General features: G+C 33.6%; 1 protein-coding gene across 1 annotated transcript; it reads left to right on the forward strand.

Moving 5' to 3' along the window:
* Window positions 1-6,300: 6,300 nt before the first annotated feature.
* LOC129894883 (agamous-like MADS-box protein AGL62) lies at window positions 6,301-6,849 on the forward strand. The gene has a single exon (XM_055970491.1). It carries the CDS (start codon window positions 6,301-6,303, stop codon window positions 6,847-6,849), a length of 549 nt encoding a protein of 182 aa, XP_055826466.1.
* Window positions 6,850-23,470: the final 16,621 nt, after the last annotated feature.

The following is a 23,470-nucleotide window of genomic DNA, read 5'->3' on the forward strand; positions in this document are numbered from 1 at the left end:
GAACCCGTGACCTCCTGGTCACATGGCAGTAACTTTACCAGTTAAATAGATAAATATCAAAAACACACTTGAACATTTTTTTTTTTGAGTTTCATATATAAACTACTGAAAGTGTGAGTTCCGTATTTAAACTATCATTTATTAGTTTGAGAAACACACATCTCTTTTTTATTTGACTGTCATCATTATGTGTATACTACACTCCATCTTTCATTTTAAAAAAAATCATCATATCACACTCCACATGGACAAAATATTTCACCTTAACAAACATTAAATAAGTTATTAGAATAAGTTAAAAATAAAGATTAAAATATTACTATCTTCCGCCAAAAAAAGTTATAAAATAAAATATACTTATTGTCTCACTCCACCACTTTCTCTCATCGTAACCCCACCCCCTAATTTTTATTTTTATTTTTATTTATTAAATTTCTTTTATAAAATTTTTAAAAAAAATTCTTACTTAATATCCCCCTTCCCCTTCTTTCAACTAATAATTTAGATATTTTTTTATAAAAAAATCTACCCCGACCCACCTAATTCTTCGCTTTTAATTTTTTTCTCTTTTTGTGTTAGATATATATATATATATATATATGATTTTAGAAAAATATTTTTTACTTGACGCAAAACTTTTCTTAAAATAATTTTTTATTTTTGTTATATTCGGTACACAAGTAGAAAAAAATATTTTCCTAAAAATATATGTACATATCTAACACAAAACGAGAAAATATAAAAAAATAAATATAAATTAAGAGCGGTGGGTTAGATGGGGTGGGTATAATTTTATTTTATTTTAAAAAAAAAATAATAACATTTTTTAGGAAGGAGGTGGGGGAGGGGTAGAGTATGAATTTTTTAAAAATATTTTATAAAAGAACTTTAGAAAATTTTAAAAAATAAAATGACGTTGATTTTGTGTGGGGGAAAGTGGTGGAGTGTGTGAGCAAAATATTTTAAATTTTAGTTTTTTAAAAAATAATTTCTTCTTAAAAAAGTAATTTCTTTTATAAAAAAGTATTTTTTTCTTTTTGGGGATAGAAATACTTTAGTCTTTAACTTTTAACTAATATTAATAGTTTATAAATTTTTATCAAGGTTGAATATTTTATCCATGTGGAATGCTATGTGGCAAGATTTTTTCAAAAAATTAGAGAGAGTGTATTACACATGCCACTGAAGTGTATTACACATGTCACTAAAGTGTGTTTCTCAAACTAATAAGTAATAGTTTAGGTATGAAACTTACACTTCCAATAGTTTAGATATGAAACTCAGGAAAAAAAAAGATAGTTTAAATGTGTTTTTGACCCTTATCTCATTATTAAATAATATGTAACAATCAATGCCGGATTCAGAATTTTCATTAAGGGGGTTCGAAAAATATAAATATAGTGTTTTGAGATTACTTAGAAGCTCAAGAAGAATATTAAACTCTTGCACCACCAATCCAACCTTTACTCTTGTATTTAGGGGATTCAAAACCTATATTTATATTTTTAAAAGACGAAATGGTCTGATGGACCCTTGTACTTGTATGAGTTTGTATTCTGGACCCGTCTACTTAACCCTCATATAAGTGCAAGGGTCCATCAAACCCTTTAAAAAATTATTTTATGTATAAATATAATATTTTATCGAAGGGGTGGATGAACACCCTCAGTCTCATCTAGGTATAAATCTCATATAGGAATGTAAATCAAAGAATTTTATAAAATAAAGCACAATTTTATATGAAAAGCTTCAACGACGACGTACACAGCTCGAGAAAAAAAATTGTGAGGCCTATTGGGCTTCATCTTTTGAGATTTATTTGTTTGTTTTGTTAAATTGTTATTGTAGGCCTTGAATTATCATCTCGAAGAGTCTCAAAATGAACTTACGTGAGAGATGTTGGATTTGTAAGAAGAAAGTCCTATATCATACAGACACATTTTAAAGTCGTGAAGGCGTAGATCCAAATCGTATGTTAAGGTATTACATATGGTATCATAATCACCCCGAGCAAACCTCAGGGAGGATGTTGAGTCCTTAGGAGTGTATGTGACACCTAAACGAATCTCTCATCTACAAAATACGGGAAAGATCATATTGGATATATAAAAAAGCAAGTTTTATACCTCACTTTACCTCCGTAACATTTGAGTGCGAGAAACATTTTAAAGTGAGTAAATATCTCAAAAGATCATTTAAATATGAAAAATTATGTAGAAGAATCATGAACTTTATTTTGTATCAATAAAGTCACTCAACTTAAAGTGTTTATCTTATAAAATCACTCTATCAAATTTGTTATAATAAAATCACACTTTATCTCTTTTAACATTTGAGTTCGAGAAACAACTTGTTGTGAATTAGTTCAGTCGTTAATATCTTTTTTTAATAATTCTATTTCAACAAGGTGGCATGACATTAGCACTTCTAAGATAATAATATCTCATTTAGAGTAGAATATAATACATTGATTGATACACGTATATTCCCTTAGCTTTGAAATTACAATAACATATTCAGTAAAATCTCATTAAGTGGGTTTAGAGAGGATAAAGTGTACGTAGTCCTTACCACAACCTCTTCTACGAGTGGTTATTTCCGAACTCCTTAGCCTTGAAAGTAGAAAATAATATTGATTCATTTCTTGTATTATTTAACTTGAGGATCGTTTTTGACATTTAAAAATATAGCAATAAATTCAACTCATTTCTAGCCATTGATTTTAAATTGAGAGGGTTTATGGTCTCAGTCAAAATGTGAAAGGGTAATATTTCCCAAATCCAAAATGCTAATGATAAAGTGAGTTTTTTCATGACAAATTTAGTTGAGTGATTTTATTTAGTTGACAAATTTCTGAGTGATTAATTTGATATAAAATAAAATTTAATGACTTTGTTACATAATTTATCATAATTGAGTGATCTTTTAAAATATTTATTTTTATAAAATCGTATATGACTAATTCAAAATGGACAATATCACTAATAATGCCATGTACTATTACTTCATTTCAATGGCTCGTCTGTGGGTGTGGGGTAAGTTAATGTCAAAAGGGACATATAGTCAATACAAGAGAGTGAAATCAAATGTCTTTACTGTAAAAGGTTGCACTAAAATTCAACTTTTTAATTGTTAATGCATTTCAAAAAAAAAAAAAAACGATCCTGAAGGTCATTTTTTGAAAATTTCATGAAATGACGGTTTATCTCGAGTCATATTTAATCAGTTTTCAAAGTTGATTTTGGAATTTCTCCGAAAAATTAAGACTTGTAGAAATTTTGAGTTCTTAAATGCTCAAGTGGTTTAAAATAGATTTTTGGCAACAATCGAAATTACCAGTCTCGAAATAAAATTTCATCCATTTCATCAACTCCGGAATGCAAAATTTGATCTAGGAATGTTGTCGGTTTCAGATTTGGGGTTGTACCGTGGATTTGAGGTCATAAGTTGGAAATTGTTGAGATTTTGGCCTTTGAGTTCAATTTAGTCAACATTCGAAGTTAGGATGATTGGAACAGATTTCCGACGATTTCATTGAATCAGGGAGATGATTTTAGGCCAAGGTGAGGTCTTGGTTGATTTTTGAGAGGTCCCTCTTAAGTTAGTTTAATTGCGACTTATTGAATTTTGGATCAAAGAGACTTCAAATTTGAGTTCTGACTAATTAATTGAGTCCGAAACATCAAATTTAATAGGACTGCATATATGATTTGTGAGTATAGGATTCCAATCAAATCTCGAAGGTCCTTTATGAGAATATTTAGTCCTTGTGAAAAGATTTGTTGTGACCTGGCTGCAGGCCTCGCAATCGCGAGGGTGGTTCGCAAAAGCGACCTTCGCTTAAGCGAACACCTTATCTTGAACACGAATATTGGGGTTTTTGCGGGCCTCACGAAAGTGATCAAACGAAAGTGATCAAGGGATCACTTAAGCGAGTGTTGCGAAAGAGATCCCTGCAGATAGGATTTTGGCCGAGGTTTAATCTCATTTCCTTCATTTTTTAGTTTGAGAAATATTCTTGAGACGATTTTTGAAGGGGTTCTTGCTGGAAATCATTTGGCTAAGTTTTTTTGACCCTAATTCTTCAATTCCCTAGTATCAAATGTGATTTTAACATCAAAAATTGAAATCTTTATTGGTAAATTTGGGGTTTTCAAAAACTTGAGTTTTCAAATTAAAAATGGTGATTATGAGTTGAATAGTGAATACAACTCTATTTTTGAAATGGATTTCATTAATGGATTCCAAATGCTTTAAGGAATATTTTCATGTATAAATTTTCTAATTTGAACCTCGTTTACGAAATTAGAATTTTTAGTCGTTTTGGCCCGTTTGTCTGAATTTGGTGAATTTGGTGTTAGAATCTTAATGTGAATCGTTATTTGATTAGATTGTGATATTTTGGATACTATTCTGAAAGGGTAGGCTCAAATGTGTGATAGATCGTGATTTGGTTAAGGCAAGTGAACTTCTAAAACTCTGTAAATCTTATAGAATCCTCGAATTTCTTTTCTTGTATGTGTTGGACAGTAATAGGAATGAGCTGAAGGGTTATTTTTCTCATATGAATAATCTAAATTAATAAATGGGATTAACAAAAAGGTAATGTGTGCTAATCTTATGATTGAGAAGTGTGAAATGTCTTGATCTTGATGTGGATATGTATTTGATAAATTGCTTTGATAGCTTCATTGTGTTGTGAACTTCGTGAACTTGTCATTTTTTCATTATTGTATGAACATGCTAAATTGCATTTTTGTTCTTAAACACTGTGATGAGATGGACATGTGAGATGTCGAGGTCAATTTCGGCGAGATTGTGTTGTCGATGTCATTTTCGATGAGAGTGTAAGATGCCGATGTCATTATCGGCGATTGTATGATGCCGAGGTCATTTTCAGCGAGAGTGTGAAGCTGAGGTCATTTCCGACAAAAGTGTGAAAATGAGGTCATTGTCGGCGAATGTGACTGATGCTCGACTATTAATTATGCATGAGCATCCTTGCATATTTATGTGTGGTATATTGATTCTTGTGACTTATCCATGTGATACTTCTGATTCCTGGCTTGTGATGGTTTAATTTTGACTATGGAACTTTATTTGAATTGTGTATTATAAATTCTAGATTGGGCTGATTTCAGTGCAGGTTGTAGCTGTGGAGGTTCAGTTGGAATGAAAGAAATTCCTGTGTTCTATTAGATTTGCTTACTGTTATTAGTTGGCTTGATGAGTATCGTGTTTTTTGGTACTCAACCCTTTTTTTCTACACTTGTGTAGATTTCGAGCCTAGACCGTGAGTTTGAGCCTTTTCCTTTTCATCCAAGGCTTCAAGGTGACTTTGAGAGGCAGTTGATTGACGCCCGCCGATCTCCCTTGTCCCTTTACTTATGCTTTGTTCTATTTGAGATATAAAGACATTTGAGACTTGTATTTATCTTTCACTTCTGTGTTTACTAGTGACTTGTACACTTGACAACCAGATGTTGTTGGGGGTTATTTGAGTTTATTTAAGTCTTTCGCTTTTGTATATTTGATCTATTTAGTACTTTCGTTGTTTTTCGCATTCGTTGGGTTTAGGTTGACTTGTCATGGTGGGATAGAGCAAGTGTCATCATAACCAATTTCGGATCGTAACATAATTAGTCATAAAATATAGAAGTTTTTCTCTTATATTAGTAAGCACATTAAAATATTTTATAATCTAAGTTAAATTTTAGATTTGGTTATTTTAATATGCATTGAAAGTTTGATTTTCATTATAGTTATTTATTAAGGCATTTACCAATAAATTTAAATTTTTAATTATATTAAATGACATTGCAAATTATATGAATATCAATATAAGTGAAGGATCCATGTATGTTTAAAACGGTAAGTATATTAATATATTTTTCTTTTCAAGTTAAATGATATTGAGCAAGTGAAAATTTTGATTTAGTTACTATAAAGGAATTGAAAGATTTTGGTATACAATTAATGAACCATCAAATTATATTCAAAATGGTTAATCACTAATTGATAAATTCATTTAGTATATTAAATAATTTACCTATTTTAAATTAAAACTTTCAGATTCATTTACAATAAAATCAAATTTTGAGTATCATTTTAATATAAATTTACTTCTAAAACTTTCAATATGAAAAAAAGATTACTTTCCATTACAATATTTGGCTTGAAATTTAATTATCATGGTGAATAAATTTTCAATCTATGTGTATAAATAGTCATGATATTTCATTTTTTTGTAAGTCACATTTCTTGCAAATAATTTATCAATATATTTTATTTCATTCTAGCATGGAGGGTAAGAAAACAGCAGGACGTCAAAAAATTCCATTAGAGAAAATAAAAAAAGAAGCTAATCGATACGCATCATTTTCTAAACGTCGTTCAGGCTTATATAAAAAAGGCAGTGAACTTGTAAGAGAATGTGGTGTCGATCTTGGAATAGTTCTTTCTTCTCCAACTGGTAAACCGTATTCATTTGTTCATCCGACTATTGATGCAGTCATTGATCGTTTTATAAATCCCACCAAAGAATTAGATCTAGATACTCAAGTTGTTGCTGCGGAGATACGTAACAATGTAATTCAAAACAACGATAGGCTAAATGAATTTGATGCAAGAGAAAAAGCCGCAAAGAAAAAAATGCGTTCTATAGACCAAATGAACGAGACTAGAACTGGAGGTTGGTGGGAGCCCATGCACCAATTCAATGCAGAGGACATAACCAGGTTTGAAGATTTGTTAAAGACTGGTGAGGTTTTTCTGAATGTCCAATTGAAGAAGCTAGAAAATGGAACTTCGTCTTCCCTACAATCCCCACTAAAGGATGCAGATAACTGATCTAGTGCTTCATAAATATCATCTTCAGATAATATCTTTTATCGAAGCCCTATGCAACAAAATAAAAAATTTAAATTCTTATTATATGTCCTTTAATTATTTTTTTTGATGTTATTAGTTTGTTTCAATAATGGTACGTACTACATGGACTTTGCAATGATTTTGATTAAAGATATTTTGTCTATTAGCATTTTATTTGTCCCTTACATGTTAGCTTTTAATATTGTATTATGAGTTTGAATTATACACGCTGCAACATATCGATTTCTAAATATGTCATAGAGTATTTTGAAACATGTCATGTCAAAATGGTTATTTGAAAAAAATAAATGCAAGTAATATATGCAAAAATAAATGACTCAAATACAAAATGATTTATTTTATTATGACAAAGGAGTTTGATCACGGTATATAAAGAAAAAGTTTATGTCTCCAGATCTTATTTCAAATAATTTGTCGTTTGGATAGTCTTATTTAAGTATAGGGACAAGATATAAGTACCCCTAAATTATAACCGTAACTGAAATTCCATCAACATACATAAACTTAACGAAGGTCATATATTATCTCTAAACTATTTTAAAAGGGAATAAATACACCTTAAAATTGACATGGCATAGAGAGTGTCCACACTCTCTTGAAGGCAAGTGAACAACAAAAAAATTTGGACACATGTTCTTTTTTAATTGGACTATTTATAATTTGTTAGTACACATAATTATTGACATCAAAACTTATATATATATATATATATATATATATATATATATATATATATATATATATATATATATATATATATATATTTAATTTTTCATTTCTTTCTTTGTAAAATATTTATTTCCCTCCTCATTTTAAACTTTTTATCTTTTTTCTCTTTTATAAATATTTTTATCTTTTCACTTTTAATTATTTTTAAAAAATTACGTTTATTTTATAAAATAATAAGAATATTTTTTTAAAGTATACTTTAATTTCAAATAGGTTCTTTGCATGAGACTTATCTTTTCACTTTTAATTATTTCAAATAGGTTCTTTACATGAGGTTTATCAACACAAAGTCATTCACATTCACTCTTTATTTCGTGATTCGCCTTACTCAAGTTACTACAGGGAATAATTAGAATGAACACACACAATTATTGTATAAGCCCATGCCTATATGCACCCCAATAGCCATAACCCTCAAATCTCAGGATTTCGTTATGACTCAGCTATTGTCTACACTTAATCTCACAAGAGTCACTGACCTTCTAAATAGTTTCACTAAAGTTAACATTCAAAGATTAAACCTTTATCACTAGTCACATAATAATCATGACCCACAACATACATTTCAACTCTAAACAACAATTGTTAATCATTTAACCATCCAGACTCTGTGCCCGAAGACCTAGGCATGAAATCTCCCGTCAATCTACATTATATTAAGCGATGAAAACGAATTTATAACTACTCCATTGAGAAAGTCTAGCCTACCTGAGCCCCAAATAGCTGTATGAGGATAATAGCACAATTCCTGACTTTCAGAAGGAGAAACAATGGATATAGGCCTGAAATCTGCGGATTGTAGCCTTTCTTGCGCTAGAATTCGCTTCCTCCCTTCTCTCTAAGACTAGAGCAGCTTTTGGGGGGTTTATAGGGTAACCCTCATCTATTTTGGCACTTGAATAAAGAAGGAGATGATAAAAATTTGCCTCTTTTTAATTCTGATTCGTCAAATTCCGTCATGGCGGGTCCCATCCAACCATGGCGCCTCAGCTCGAACATTGTTCAGTAAAATAGGCATAATTTTTTTCTCCGAACTCCAAATGAGGCAAACTTGGTGCCATATACATTTAATTTGATAGGTCATGGGCCACCTAATTCATTATAGGCTAAGAGCTATGGTCGTTTGATATTGACCTTAATAAAAACTCAAGTCCGAAACCAAATCGGAAAGGCACTTTCTACTTAACTTTGTGATAGGGCATTGTACGACCTTAATTCACAACTAATGCACTAGCATACCAAGGAATTGATCATAATCTTATGATAAATTAGATTTGTATATCTTTACCATAGATATTCTTAGTAACGACGGAATAGGTCGTTACATTTATCTTGATATTATTATACTTTATATCTCACACCAAACAACTCTTTATTCACTATTATATATGTAGATAAATGAATTTTGATTGTCACTAATGAAATATTTTGTAAATTATAATTTAAAATTTATTTACAATATAAATAGATAATCTTTTAAGAAATTATTATGAAATATTTTTATTTTTATTAATTATTTTTTATTACTTGCATCAAAATATGTTTAAAAGGTTATTACATTATAGATTTCGTGAAAATTAATAACATTATATTTTTTATTATGCTAATTTATTTCATTATAGAATGACATTAAATTATATAGTCAATCAATATTTTTTCCTTTTTTGGACGAAATTAAAGGTTGATAATGTAAGGGTAGAATATACATTTTAAAAAATCAATTAGGAAAAAGGGGAGAGAACGATTATTTCTAAATAAGTTGAGGGATGAGTTTGATTTGTAAAGTAAAGTTCAGGGGTGTAATTGATTTTCACCCTTTTTAATGACCGCGGTGTCCAACCAACTTTCGTCTACCAAGACTAGGACAAATATGAAGAATCACTTAATATTTTCTTTATCTCCGCTGAAATTTGAACATGAGATCTCATTGCTCTCAAACACTTCATTGATTGTTATGCCATACCCTTGAGTGCATAATGTTCAATGCTTATAACTGTGCAATACTTATCGGAAGTAAACTAACGTGGATATATATAATTGCTATTACTAAAGTCAATTTATAGCCTATTTGCACAAACTTCTAGAATCAACTTATTTTGAATTATTTTATTTTAAAAGTGCTTTTCTAAAAAGAATTTTAAGTGAGAAATAATTTATGTTTTACCAATAAATTTTAAAAACACTTTTGAATAGCAATTAATATGACCAAACTTTTTAAAAGTCCTTTAAAATGTATTTTTCTCAAATACTAAAGTAGAACTATTCAACAATAGTAAAACAATTATTGAAGATTATGTGTTCCTTTAATTTAATAAAGATAGCACATCAAATGTTTAAATTTAATTGTTGATGAATTTGAATTCTTCTGATTGTTAATTAGTGATATACTCCTTCTGTTTTGTCACAGACCAAAAATCGAGGTCATGATGGCACACACCCCAAACTCTACCTGTTTTGTAAGCAGAACAATCTAACTCAAAATATATCTCAGGAGTTGCAGAAAAGAAGGTAAAATAACATACGAGACTTCTAGAGTGGAGTTAGGCTATAATTGAAGGATACGAGATACAACAAGAATATTTCCAAAACCTGATACTACCATCTTTAGAATTTGAAGTACATCTCAAGTCTTTGAAACGAAAGTAAAGACTTTAAATGATAGATAGAATCTAATGGAGATCCGAAAAGCAGGATCTCGCCACAACTTCGAATAAACTCAAATAGCTAGATTCGATCAACCACCACGCGAAATATCCTGATTAGAATCTGCATCAAAATGACAACAGAAGTAGAGATGAGTACAATACACATGTACTTAATAGGCTTAGCCGACTGAGTATGATATAACTAATCAGAACATATGAAATAAACTATGAAACTCTTCCGCCTGCATATATAAAAGTCTCATTCCGAAATCAGTGCCACCATATTATATAAAAACAGTGGGATTAAAGTAAACACGTAAGGCTACATATAAATTTTCATATCAGAGGCTAATTTCACAACCAACAAAGATGGATAATACAATGCAATGCAATGATGTGGTGGAACCAAGACTGTCGCACAACCTGTCGTATACATGGTTTCAAGATTTGGCTCTCAACACAAGGACCCATGGGGGACTCGCAGTCCATATGCCAAATTTCATGATCTCATCCACTTCCCACCTAGCTTGTGGTCAAAGATATATAAAGTGTTTCATTTTCTTTCTCAAAATAGTACTTCCACATTTCTCAGATTCCCATGAACAATGATACTATGAATGAGGATGAATGCATCACAACACGTACAGCACAAAGGCATAATCAATTCAACATAAGTCTAAAAGAGTCAAAAGTCCCAAACTTGATAAATCATGATATCTCACATGGCAAAAATAGTGGAAGAATTCATTTGAAACATGCATTTATCATAAAACGTTTCTTTCACTTAAGAAGTGATAAAAAAATAGTTCAAGCCTCTAACTCGGGCATTTCAATTCAAACATGCTAGAATAATCAACTCAAAACCCCTCTCTCGGGAAATCTCATAAACCACATACTCTTAAAGTGAATAATAATATCACATAAGGCCAAATAAGCCCCCCCCCCCCCCGGCGAAATAACAACAATAAGCCCCCACATAGGCGAAATAATATAATCAACTATTTCCAACATCTCAACCTAATGCTACGATCCCATCCATAGTCTAATTTATAAGAATGATCTACCCAACCCAGTTAGAAGAAGGATATGTCAAATCTACCTTGAAGGTAGAAACTTTTTCTCTATCAACAACTCTGAAACGATTCCCAACTATCAAGAATGGAAAGTACGCATCAAGAGGGTTCCAACGATACCCATATTTCTAAGGTTAGGAACCGGAGTTAAAATCGTCCAAAAATCTCATCAAAATTGAAAAGTTTAAAATCAGAAATTTATTTGAACAATATGTTATACAATTAAAATGGAGTTCGTGGTTGAAATCCCAATAAAACAAGTAAGAATCGAGTTCCAAATCAAAGAAAAATCAAAATTTCCAATTTAGGGGGAAAATCCACATTTGAATTAAAGAAAAGCTCAAAAGTAGTTTAAGTTATATTCTCAAACCCAAAAACGTGCATAAAGTAATCTGAACCTAAGAAGTGTATTTATAGATAAACATTCCTAAATAAATATGGATTTGAAAACCATAGGAAACTAAAAGTTGGTTTGGGTTTACGGCTCTGTCACGCCCCGGGAGGGTATCCTAGACGTGGCCGGTACTCGAAAACTATTTCTGGCCTTCAAGCGAACCACTTGGTCCAATCACACTTTCATTCAGTTACACTCTATTAGCGGAAGACTCAAATAATAAGAATACTATTCATAATAAAGCCAAAGGCCAACCACATCTCCATTCAACAACTAGAAAAAAAATAAAACTAGTCACAATGAAACAATTCAACATCATCCACACTCTAGTCTATGAAGCCTCTATCAACAATATAAGAGGTGCCAATGACAAATTCATGGCTACCACAAATCAAAATAAAGGAAAACTAACTCAAAACTGAAAAGATAACTGCGGTATCCTCCGAAAACAAGGAGGACTCACCAACTAGCTGGAAGTGAATAGATCTTCAACGATGCGCCTGTTGATGATCTCTAGTACCTGTCTCTGCATCATGAAACGATGCAGGCTAAATGGCGTCAGTACGTGGAATGTACGAGTATGTAAAATGGCCGAATGAAACATACATCAAGGTGGGATCAAATCAACTCAGAATCTCAACTCAGAAGAAGGTACAACTCAATCAAGATGTTCTGAGTCTAAACAAAATATAATTTAGACAGGACCAATAACATACAATCCAGCCCAATCCATCCCAATCCGACTCAGAGTACTATCAAGATCTATATGGGAGTTTCTCTTATCCGACAACCATCACTTATGAGCCAGTGATAGTACAACAAGCCGACGTTATTGCCATATCCGTTCATACCTTGCCAGGGTACGAACGAATCAACAAATCATAAATTCATAACCAATCAAGTCCTATTATATCAGGACAGTAATTTGGAAAATATCCAACTTTAACGGTCAAATTCCTTCCTACGTTTGGCGACGTAGTTATTGGATTCGAGTTATTACTTACTCTTACCCAATTCGGTGCTCGATACTTCTCCCAAGACTCAATGCTCATAAAACTCTATCCAATCAATTCAATCTAATCATATCGACCAGTCTCGTTTGGACCTCTGTTAATTCATCAATTATATCTCAAATCAAGCCTCTTGACCAATCATATTATCCAATCAACCCCAATCTTATATATATATATATATATATATATATATATATTTTAAAGGCAATCTCAAGAATATTGCTTACTTTACTTTCTGTCATCACCTTTGACTAGAAAGAATGTCTTTCCATAGTATTCTTTTGCCAAACATTATTATTTAATAACTATCCAAGTTGTCCCAAACCAAACCAAACACTTCACGTAAAATTAGGAAATAAATGATAAAGTTAGCTTTTTCTATATTATTAGAATATATCAAAGTGGAAGTATTATATGAATATACTAATAGGAATATAACTTTTTCTTAAATATAATTTAATTTCATGATGCTAATGGAATTCCATTGAGGCATCAACTCACAGAAATTGGATTCATGCTAACTAAAAGGTTAATCAAATATTGTCCCCATCTTATTTCTAGCAATTTGGATCTGTGAAGGTGTTAAACTAATGAAAACATCCTAACCAACATTTTAGTATTCTTTCTATGTTCCATCATTTGGTAATTGAATTAAACTGTAACGTACCAACGGATTCCAAGTTACTGCAAGTTATTTATCTATTGCTAATATAACAAAATATGTATTACAACTCATATCAATCAACTCTTAGACATAACAAAATATGTATTACAACTCATATCAATCAACTCTCAGACATAACAAAATATGTATAACAACTCATATCAATCAACTCTTAGACATAACAAAATATGTATAACAACTCATATCAATCAACTCATATCAAACATGAAACATTTATCAATTTCTCAACTTATCAATATCAACATAACAAAATCAAGTTAATAGATGTATGAACTCATTAGGACATAGATCTATCAAGAAAACCCAATTCTTATGAAAATTCAATCTCAAATAAGATGTAGGGCACATGGTGAATTTAATCTATGTTTTTAGTAGCCTTACATACCTTAGTGTAGATTTTGAAGAAACCTTGATGTTAGGTCTTCAAAGGAAAACTTGAATCCTTGAGTTTGAGAGGATTTTATTGGAGATAATTTGAGAGAGAAGGGGATAAAGATTTGGGTTGTTTGGAGAGGAAAAAGATTGAAATTATGATCCAAAACGCGTCCAGTTATGTATATAGATATTAGGTAATTTTACCAAAATATCCCTACAAAATCTGGAAAATCGGCCAAAATTCGCTGCAGGTCTTCTCTGTTCGATCAAGCATAACTTTTGACTCTGAACTCGGAAAAATACAATCTTAGTGGCGTTGGAAAGAAGACTCAATGAACTTTAATTTGATAGGTTATAGGACACCCAGTTCGTTATATTTTAAGAGATATGGTCGTTTGAAGTTGACCCTTATACTAACTCATTCGGAAACTTAGCCGAAAGGAATTCTTTGGACTTGGCTTGATTTTTTTGGGATTCCTTATGACCCTAAATCACATATAATATTTTAAATACTTATGAATCAATCATAGATCATATATACAAATTGAAGCCTTCAATTTCGATCTTATACGTACATGAAGAATGGTTCGAATCTTAGTGGAAAAAAATTGGGGTGTTACAGGCTCGCTTTTACAGATCGTAACAACTTAGACAAGTCATAGACCCAGCTCGTAATCCTTCACTTCGCACTAAGGATTCTTCTTCCTCACGACCATTCTCTACGGCTCATAACATGAAGATGGTTTATCAAATGGGGTCATAGATACTGCTCTCTCTTCATCAACTGTAACTTCAAGTTACGAGTGAGTTCTACGACTCGTAGGAACTTAGATGAGCCGTAGAACTTACTCATCTTCTTCACTTTTTCCTTATTCATTCACTATTGCTTTGACGACTATTTTAACGATCCATAAACTTAAGAACGAGTCGTTCACTTTAATTGTGGTCTTTAATTCAACCTTTATTTTTCTCTTGTGTTTTGAGGATTGATACCTACGGCCCGCATAACTAATGAAGAGTCGTAGGATGAGCCCGTATACCCCAAAAATATCCTCCTTCAGTGCTGTGATTTCTCAACCAAATCTCCAACTTAGTTTCCTGCAAAATAAGAACAACCATCATCAAATATGCTAACAAATGCTTAAAAGACATGCACATTCTTAACTTTTAAAGCATTAAAAGTCCCATAAATCCACGGTACATCAACCCTCTCAACTTAAAATGGTTGCTTGTCCTTAAGCAACACTACTATACTACAATGACATAGTGCAAAACAGATTAAGAATGTACCGCAATCATAGGCGATTTACTCCCGACCCTTTCCAATTTCCATTCATGATACTATTGCAACCATTATTTCAAATCAAACTAACTTATGTGGATCAATGCTAGACACTTCAATACCAATAGACAAATTAACATGCAAAAAAAATAACATTCACTGTTTTCATGACTATTTAGATAATGCCACTTGTGCCCTCACTGAAAAGAAGTCCCCATTTTACTCATAATTTGCAAATTTTTCTTTAAACTCAGGGACGTGAAAAAACACTCACGCTTACAAAAGAGATTCAGACTTTCATGCACAATACCATAGGCTTGCTCTTATTTTTAATACTTAGATATTTGAACTGCTGAACTAGGATCACTATAGGACTTTTGCGACTTGTAACGTAGGCTCAGGGGTAGGTGTGGTACATTTAGATTTTAGTGACTTTCGTCCCTCCTCAAACACTACATCAACCTTGAGTCCACCTTTTACAACCCATACTTCGTTTTACTCTTTTTCTTCGCTTGTTGCTTTTGCCTTAGGTGTGGCTTTTGTTTGTTTGTTCTACAATATTTTTCTTATGCTTTATACTTCTTTTTGCTAAATCTTTCTAACCCTTTTATTCGTCTTAGCCAACCACCTTTTTCTTTCTTTTCACACATCACTTTTTCAAACCTTTTCCTTTTTTATTTTTCTTTTCTCATACCCCTTCTCTTCTCACTTTCCTCTCATAGTAGCCACCCTCAACTTAGGCTTTTGGCTTGGGTTAAGGTGTACATTATCCTAGGAGGGACCAGGTCCAAAACAAGGTATTACAATTCGGATTAGGGACATTTGAAATAAGTGTTTATTTGATCTAAAAGGTATTTTAGAAGTTTATATTTTTTGGTTCAAAGGGTAAAACAATGTTTGGTTGGTTCTTTTAAGGCTAAGTGGACTAAGTCAAAAATGGCCTATGATCCTTTCCTAGTCAACAGTTCAATCATCACAGTACGACCAACAGAGCAACTTCTAGATTGGCACAAACAGTCCGAACACACAAATACCTCACACACACTTAGCAACAAGTTTCATTGTCAATCATCAATCTTTGGTTCATGTTTTAGTATAGGTCATGTGTTATCATACCGGTTTACTTCATGTCACACAAAGATCTTGCATAGTCAATATGTCAAAAAAACAGTCACAATAATTCAAGTAAATTTTAGAGGGGTCTATTTGTTTTCGTATAAAACCTTCTATCCATCATGCCATAGATCCCTACTCCTATTTCACATTTACATCTTAAACATGCCAATTCAATATAAATTAAAAAGATCCTATAGGGAAAAATAACACAGGCAAGAAAATCCCAAGAATTTAGTCGAGTGTTTAGGGTACTCAGACTTCGCCTAGATACTCATGCATTCATTCATAACCACCCCACCCCTACTTGAAAATCTTTGAATTATCCTTAATGCAATACAACAAAAGGTAAAAAAAGGGGGAAAGAGGCAAGTTACGACTCATAACAGTTATTATGGGTCATAGACTTGCGTCGTAGATTTTCTCAAAGGAAAGAAAACATACCCGAAGTCCATGAGTGTAGGCTACGAGTTGTAGAATGTTCTACGGGTCATAGAGTACACTCGTAGACTTAAATGTATTTCATGTTTTGCATCTGGAGTTTGACTATGGCCCGAAAAAATGACTCGTATGTCTTTCTGAGTCCTTTTTAGTTTCTAATATTTTTAATTTGGCATGGGCACGTACTCAACCTTTGGCCTATTTTTTATGGTTTTTATTTGTGACTCTAATTTGACACAGACCCTAACAAGTCTATACTATCCTAAAACTTATCAAGTGAGAATAGAAAAAAGATAAAAATAGATTGAATGAATACAAAGTAAATTGGGTTTTCTATCAGACTTTACTAAGCTTCCATGCTTCCATGATTTTGATTTCATCCTCTGTGCCCATATATGCTTTGATTCGTTGATCATTAACTTTGAACTTCGTACCATCCTTCTTTTCTAGCTCGACCGTACCATGTGGAGAGACTTGACTCACTTTAAGGGGTCCCAACCATTTTGAATTGAGTTTTTTTAGGAAATAAACGCATCCTTGAGTTGAAAAGAAGGACTAAGTCTCTAGGAGCATTGGTTGTGGTATTTCTTCATTCTTTCTTTGTACAAGGCTACACTCTCATATTCATTTAGGCAAAACTCATCAAGATCGTTTATTTGATTCATCATTTTCTTTGATGCGGTGTCCCAATCCATGTTCAATTTTTTCAATGCCCACATAACTTTGTGTTCCAACTCTACAGGCAGATGACAAGATTTCCTGAAGACAAGTTGATAAGGTGACATACCTATGGGAGTCTTGAATGCAGTGTGGTAAGCTCGTAGAGCATTATCAAGCTTCCTTAACCAATCCTTTCTATATGCGCTCACCATCTTTGCAAGTATTTACTTGATTTCACAATTTGAGACTTCAACTTGTCCACTAGTTTGTGGATGATAAGGAGTTGCTACACTATGTCGAACCCCATAATTTTCAAGTAACGCTTTGAAAAAGTAATTGCAAAAGTGGAAACCTCCATCGTTGATTATTTTACCAAATATTGAGAAGATGTTACGCTTGAGGAAGGCGGTGATACTCCTTGCTTCATTGTTGGGAAGTGCGATAACTTCAACCCATTTAGACATGTAGTCAACCGCAATGAGGATGTATTTCATTCCACTTGAACTCACAAAAGGTCCCATGAAGTTAATTCTCTATATGTCGAACAATTCAATGACTAGAATAAGAGTTAGTAGGAGTTCATGTTTCCTTGAAATTCCTCCTTCCCTTTGACAATGATCACAAGACTTAGCGAAATCATGAGCGTCTTGATGAATTATTGGCCAGTAGTACTCACATTGTAGGATCTTGTAGGCTGTCCGGATACCACTATGATGGCCTCCAAAGGGCGACAAATGGCATGCTTCCAAAACACTCATCATCTCTACTTTGGGTACACAGCGACGAATAATCCCATCTGCATAAGCACGGAACAAGTATGATTCTTCCTAAAAGAACTTCTTCACATCAAACATGAACTTGCGGTGTTTGTGAATATTTAAATCGGATGCCACTATATCACTAACCAAATAGTTGGCAATATCGGCAAACCAAAGAATTAAGTCATGTGATGCTTCCAATACTTGTTCGTCTGGAAAGGTGTTATTTATTTTAAATCCATCTTCCAGCTTTAACAGCGCCTCTTCTTCAAGCCTAGAGAGATGGTCCACAACTTGGTTTTCTGTCCCTTTTCGATCTTTCACTTCAAAGTCGAACTCTTATAATAGCAATACCCAACGAATAAGTCTTGGATTGGCATCCTTCTTTGCCATGAGATATCTCAAAGTAGCATGGTTTCTGTGTACAATGACTTTAGAGCCCAACAAGTAAGATCTAAACTTCTCGAAAGCAAACACAACAACAAGCAACTCTTATTCGGTCACGGCGTATTTTCTTTGAGCAACATTAAGGGCTTTGCTAGCATAGTATATTGGATGTAAAATCTTCTCGCGTCTTTGTCCCAATACAACGCCAAGTTCTACTCCACTTACATCACACATGACTTCAAAGTACTGCTCTGAATCCGGTGCAATAATGATAGTAGCCAATACTTACCTTTTCTTCAACTCTTAGAATGCTTCTAGACATGCTTCATCAAAAACAAACTTCATCTTATTCTGTAGTAGTTTGCATTAAGGATGAGCTATTTTGGAGAAGTCTTTGATGAAGCGGCGATAGAATCCGGCATGTCCCAAAAAGCTCTGCATACCTTTGAGGGAGATGGGAGAATGTAAATTTACAATTACCTTAATCTTTGCTCGATCTACCTCAATGCCTTTATTTGAAATCTTATGACCTAGCACGATGTCCTCTATTACCATAAAGTGATACTTCTCTCAATTTAGCATAAGGTTGCACTCTACACACCTTTTTAGTACATCTTGGATATGAGCCAAGCAATCCTCGAATGAGTCACCAACCACTAAAAAACATCCATGAAAACCTCAATTGTATCTTCCACCATGTCTAAAAAGATAGACATCATAGAATGTTGAAAGGTCACCGGTGCATTACACAATCCGAATGATATCCTTTTGAAAGCAAACGTCTTATATGAGCATATGAAAGTGGTCTTCTCTTGATCTTCTGGTGCTATAGAGATCTAATTGTGGCCTGAATATCCATCAAGAAAATAGTACCAACTTTTGCCAGTGAGATGGTCGAGCATCTGATCCATGAAAGGCATTGAAATAATTTTTTTCAGTCAATGAGTTGAGCTTGTGATAATCCATACACACTCTCCAACTGATGACAGGCCTCATTAGAATGAGTTCATTTTTTGCGTTGGGAACCACAGTAATACCACCTTTTTTTGGTACACATTAGACATGACTTACCCAATTGCTATCTACAATTGGATAAACAACTCCACTATCTAACTATTTGATGATCTCCTTTTTATTACCTCTTGCATAGGTAGGTTGAGACGTCGTTGGTGTCTAATGCTTGGTTTGAAATCTGGCATGAGTTGGATTTTATGAGTACATATGCCCGGTGGTATGCCAATGATGTCACCTATATACCACCCTATTGCTCTTTTGAAATGCCTCAAGACAGATGTAAGAGCTTCTACTTGCTTTTGGTGAAGATTGGCAGCTATTATGACCATTAGCATGTTATTGGGTCCTAAGAATGCATATAGCAAGTGAGATGGCAGTGCTTTGAGTTCCAAAGTTGGAGGTTCCTCAACGGATAGCTTCGCGGGCAGAGTTACTCTATTCTTCAAGTCTAAGTCGAGTCTCTTGGGTGTGTGATTGAAAGTCCCAAGGCCATTTAGTGCACAAACGATCTAATCATACTCTCCAATATGATATTTATCAAAGTTCATAATGACGGCAGCTAGAGCTTCAATACCCAACCTTTCTTCAATAGCTATGTTTGATTGCAAATCATCGACAACATCAATCACGGAAATAACTCATAGATCATTGTGATGCTTTATTTCTCGGCATACATCAAAGATCACCTCTTTATTATTTAGTCAAAACTTTAGTTGGCCAGTTTCTATGTCTACCAAAGCACGTCCGATTGCCAGAATGGTCTACCCAAAATGATAGGAACATCAAAGTCTACTTTGTAGTCAAGAATGACGAAGTCAGCAGGGAATATGAATGATTCAACCTTCACTAGACCATCATAAATAATTCCCATGGGCTTCTTCATAGTACGATCTACCATCAAGAGTTGCATTGACATAGATTTAGGGGCTTCCAAGCCCAATTGTCGGAACACTGCGAGCGACATCAAGTTAATGCTAGCACCCAAGTTGCACAACGCTTTTGAAAAGTTGAATTCCCCAATGGTACATGGAATAATAAATGCACCTGGGTCTTCTTTCTTTTGCACAAGGGAGCGAGTGGAGATTGCACTACAATGATGCAAGTTATCGGCCGGTTCAAAGCTTACCTTTCTCTTCTTTGTGACAAGATCCTTCATAAACTTGGCATAACCCGACATTTGTTCTAGCGCCTCTAACAAGAGAACATTCACCGAAAGTTTTTTCAACATGGAAATAAACTTAAGGAACTTTCCATCTTTGGCCTTTTTGTTCAATCTTTGCAGAAAAGGAGGAGGAGGTCTTGGCATTGGAATTAGAGTTGGAGTAGCGTCTTTTGCATTGCCTACTTTATCATTATGCTTTGCATCTCCTTTTTCAGGCTGTTTGGTGCTTGGCTCTTCGCCTACTACTTCTTCATCGATTTTGCTTTCTGTTACATCCTTACTAACAACCACGTCATGCACATCATCCTCAAGTTCTGGCATAGGTGGATCAACTGTTTGAATGCCACTTTGGGTGGTCACCGCCATGCATTACCCATAATTTTTTGGATTTTGAATTGTATTACATGGGAGAGTTCCTTTTTGGGGGTGGGTTCAAAGATGATGAAATCAGCCCCAATTGTTGCTCAATAAGCTTTATGGATGTAGAATGTGACTCAACTTTTTAATTCACTCCGAAAAGCTCATTGCGTATCTCTTTAAGATTATCCTCTATTGCTTCATACTTTTTCATAATCTTAGCCATCATGTCTTTGATTCTTGCAAGTCCAAATCCCTAATCTCTATTTTCGGGAGGTATTTATGCACCACTATTGTTGTTATCTCTCTTTCTCCAATCACCTTTTCTGTCTCGTCCGCAGTTTCGATTATTTTATCCATTCTGGTTGTAATTGTTCTCACAATTATAGTTTTCATCATGATTGTAGTTTTTGTCACGATTGTAATGGCCTCTCAATTGAAGTTGTTATAGTTCCGACCTTGATTTCCTTGACCTTGGCACCAAGAATCCTGATTGGATTCTTGGGCGTTAGTCCGGAAACCCCTCACTTGATCATTCACATAATAAGCATCTTCCTTATATCTATAATTTTCATAACTTGGTGCCCTACCTTGATGGTCGATTGCATTAATTTTCTCTTGTCCCGTGCTTTTGACTACCAACCTAATGTCATCTTTTAATTAAGTAATCTTTTAAAATATCTCTTTATTTTGTAAGTTGGGATTCTGATTTGTGCGAATAGAAAAAGAGCTTTTTGAAATTTGTATTTTCCTAGTGTTCCAAGATCTGTTGGTCTTTGTAACACGATCAAGTTTCTCTGCAGCCTCTTGGAAAGCGTTAGCCAAAAATGCTCCGCTAGTGATGGTGTCGGCAATAGCCTTTCCATTATCATCAAGTGCACGATAGAATAGCTCAAGAAGTGACTTGTCTGCTATCCTATGATTTGGCATGCTTCGTAGATACTTTACAAATCCCTCTCAAGCTCCACAAATTGACTCTTTGGGCAACTATTGAAATTTGTTGATTATGACTATTAGTTTCAACTTCTTAGATAATGGAAAATACTTCTCCATGAATGTTATGTGTAATTCATCCCAAGTTGTGATGGAGTTGTACGGGAGTTTAGACAACCAAATTGAAGCTTCGCCAGTAAGTGATAATGGAAAAATGCGCAATCCAATGATATTCATATTTAAGCATGGGTCGCCAACACTGCTTTGGCAAACGTACGCCACATTCTGGAGATGAATATGTGAATCTTCGGATGGCAAACCTGAAAACAGTCCTCTATTATGAAACATTTGAATTAGCCCCCTTGTGATGCTAAACTTAGCTCTTGGCGGTAATGGAGGTAACACAATAGCACCCATAGTTCCGATGGCGTCAAAATGGACCCCATAGTTGTTTCATATGCCGAATTTAGGGCGTTGTCTAGGTGGAGGATGTTACCTTGCTACTTGTGGAGTATTAAGGACATTTTGTGGTTGATGTTGCGGAGGATGTTATGGTGCATTGTCATGTTTCTCTCCAAGATGTTCAGTGCCATCACCAAGTTTGTGTCCCTCGTTGTTACTATTGTTGTTCTCCATTATACGTAATGCTCTTTCAATTTCGGGATTGAATGGAATCAAGGGAATACCTTGACTTCTCATATTTGGCATGCATTAGGAATCAAAACCTGTTTCAGCACAAATAAAAAGAAAAATAACGTAAAATAAGGAAATAATGACTACCAATCAAATAATAAAAAAATCTTAATTTAAAAGTCAAATTCTTCGGCAAAGGCGCCAAAATTTGATACGCTCAAATTACACCTCCCTAAAGAAGTATAAAGCGATCGTTAATCAAATATAAAACCTAACGAAAGTTAGGTCGATCCCACGAGAAATATGGTTTAGACTTTAGATCAATCGTTTATTATTTGCTTTAGTAATCAAGTTATTCCTATAAAAAGAGAAAAACAAAGGGGAATTTTTATAAAACCAATCAATAAATCAAATAGAAAACGTCAACGAATGAAAGGACGGTTTAATGTTGTTTAAATTAATAAAAAGTGGAGCTAGGATTTTATGTGTTCCCCACGAATCCTTAACGAAGTAGACCTTTTTTATTAGTAATTCTCTCCTAGTGTATTACATGTAGAATTGGTAAGTTAATTTCACCTAAGTCCTTGATCCAGCAAATAAGTGAATTTCACTATGCAACTTGATCCGTCTACGAGTGTATGCTTTACTAACCTTACCAATGATTCCAGATTTAGCTATCCCTTGATCCATTCAAGCTAATTAGATGAGGATGATTAGCCCCAAATCTCGTTGTTTAATCCCTTTTTCCCATCCATTACCTCCTTGATCCGGCAAGTAAGGATAAGGCGATTTCTAACGCTGGCCACCGTTAAAAGCAATCAAAACGAAGAAAAAAATAATACATGCATGCGGACTATTCAAGAATTACCTTTTATTAAGTTTTACGTTGTAAATTCTTCATTGTTCCCACAACCCTAGTTGTGGA

The sequence above is a fragment of the Solanum dulcamara genome, chromosome 7, assembly GCF_947179165.1.
Source record: "Solanum dulcamara chromosome 7, daSolDulc1.2, whole genome shotgun sequence".
In the NCBI taxonomy this organism is placed as follows: domain Eukaryota; kingdom Viridiplantae; phylum Streptophyta; class Magnoliopsida; order Solanales; family Solanaceae; genus Solanum; species Solanum dulcamara.

What these genes read in the sequence shown, in the direction of transcription:
- LOC129894883 (XM_055970491.1), top strand. Translation starts at nt 6,301, where the DNA reads ATGGAGGGTAAGAAAACAGCAGGACGTCAAAAAATTCCATTAGAGAAA.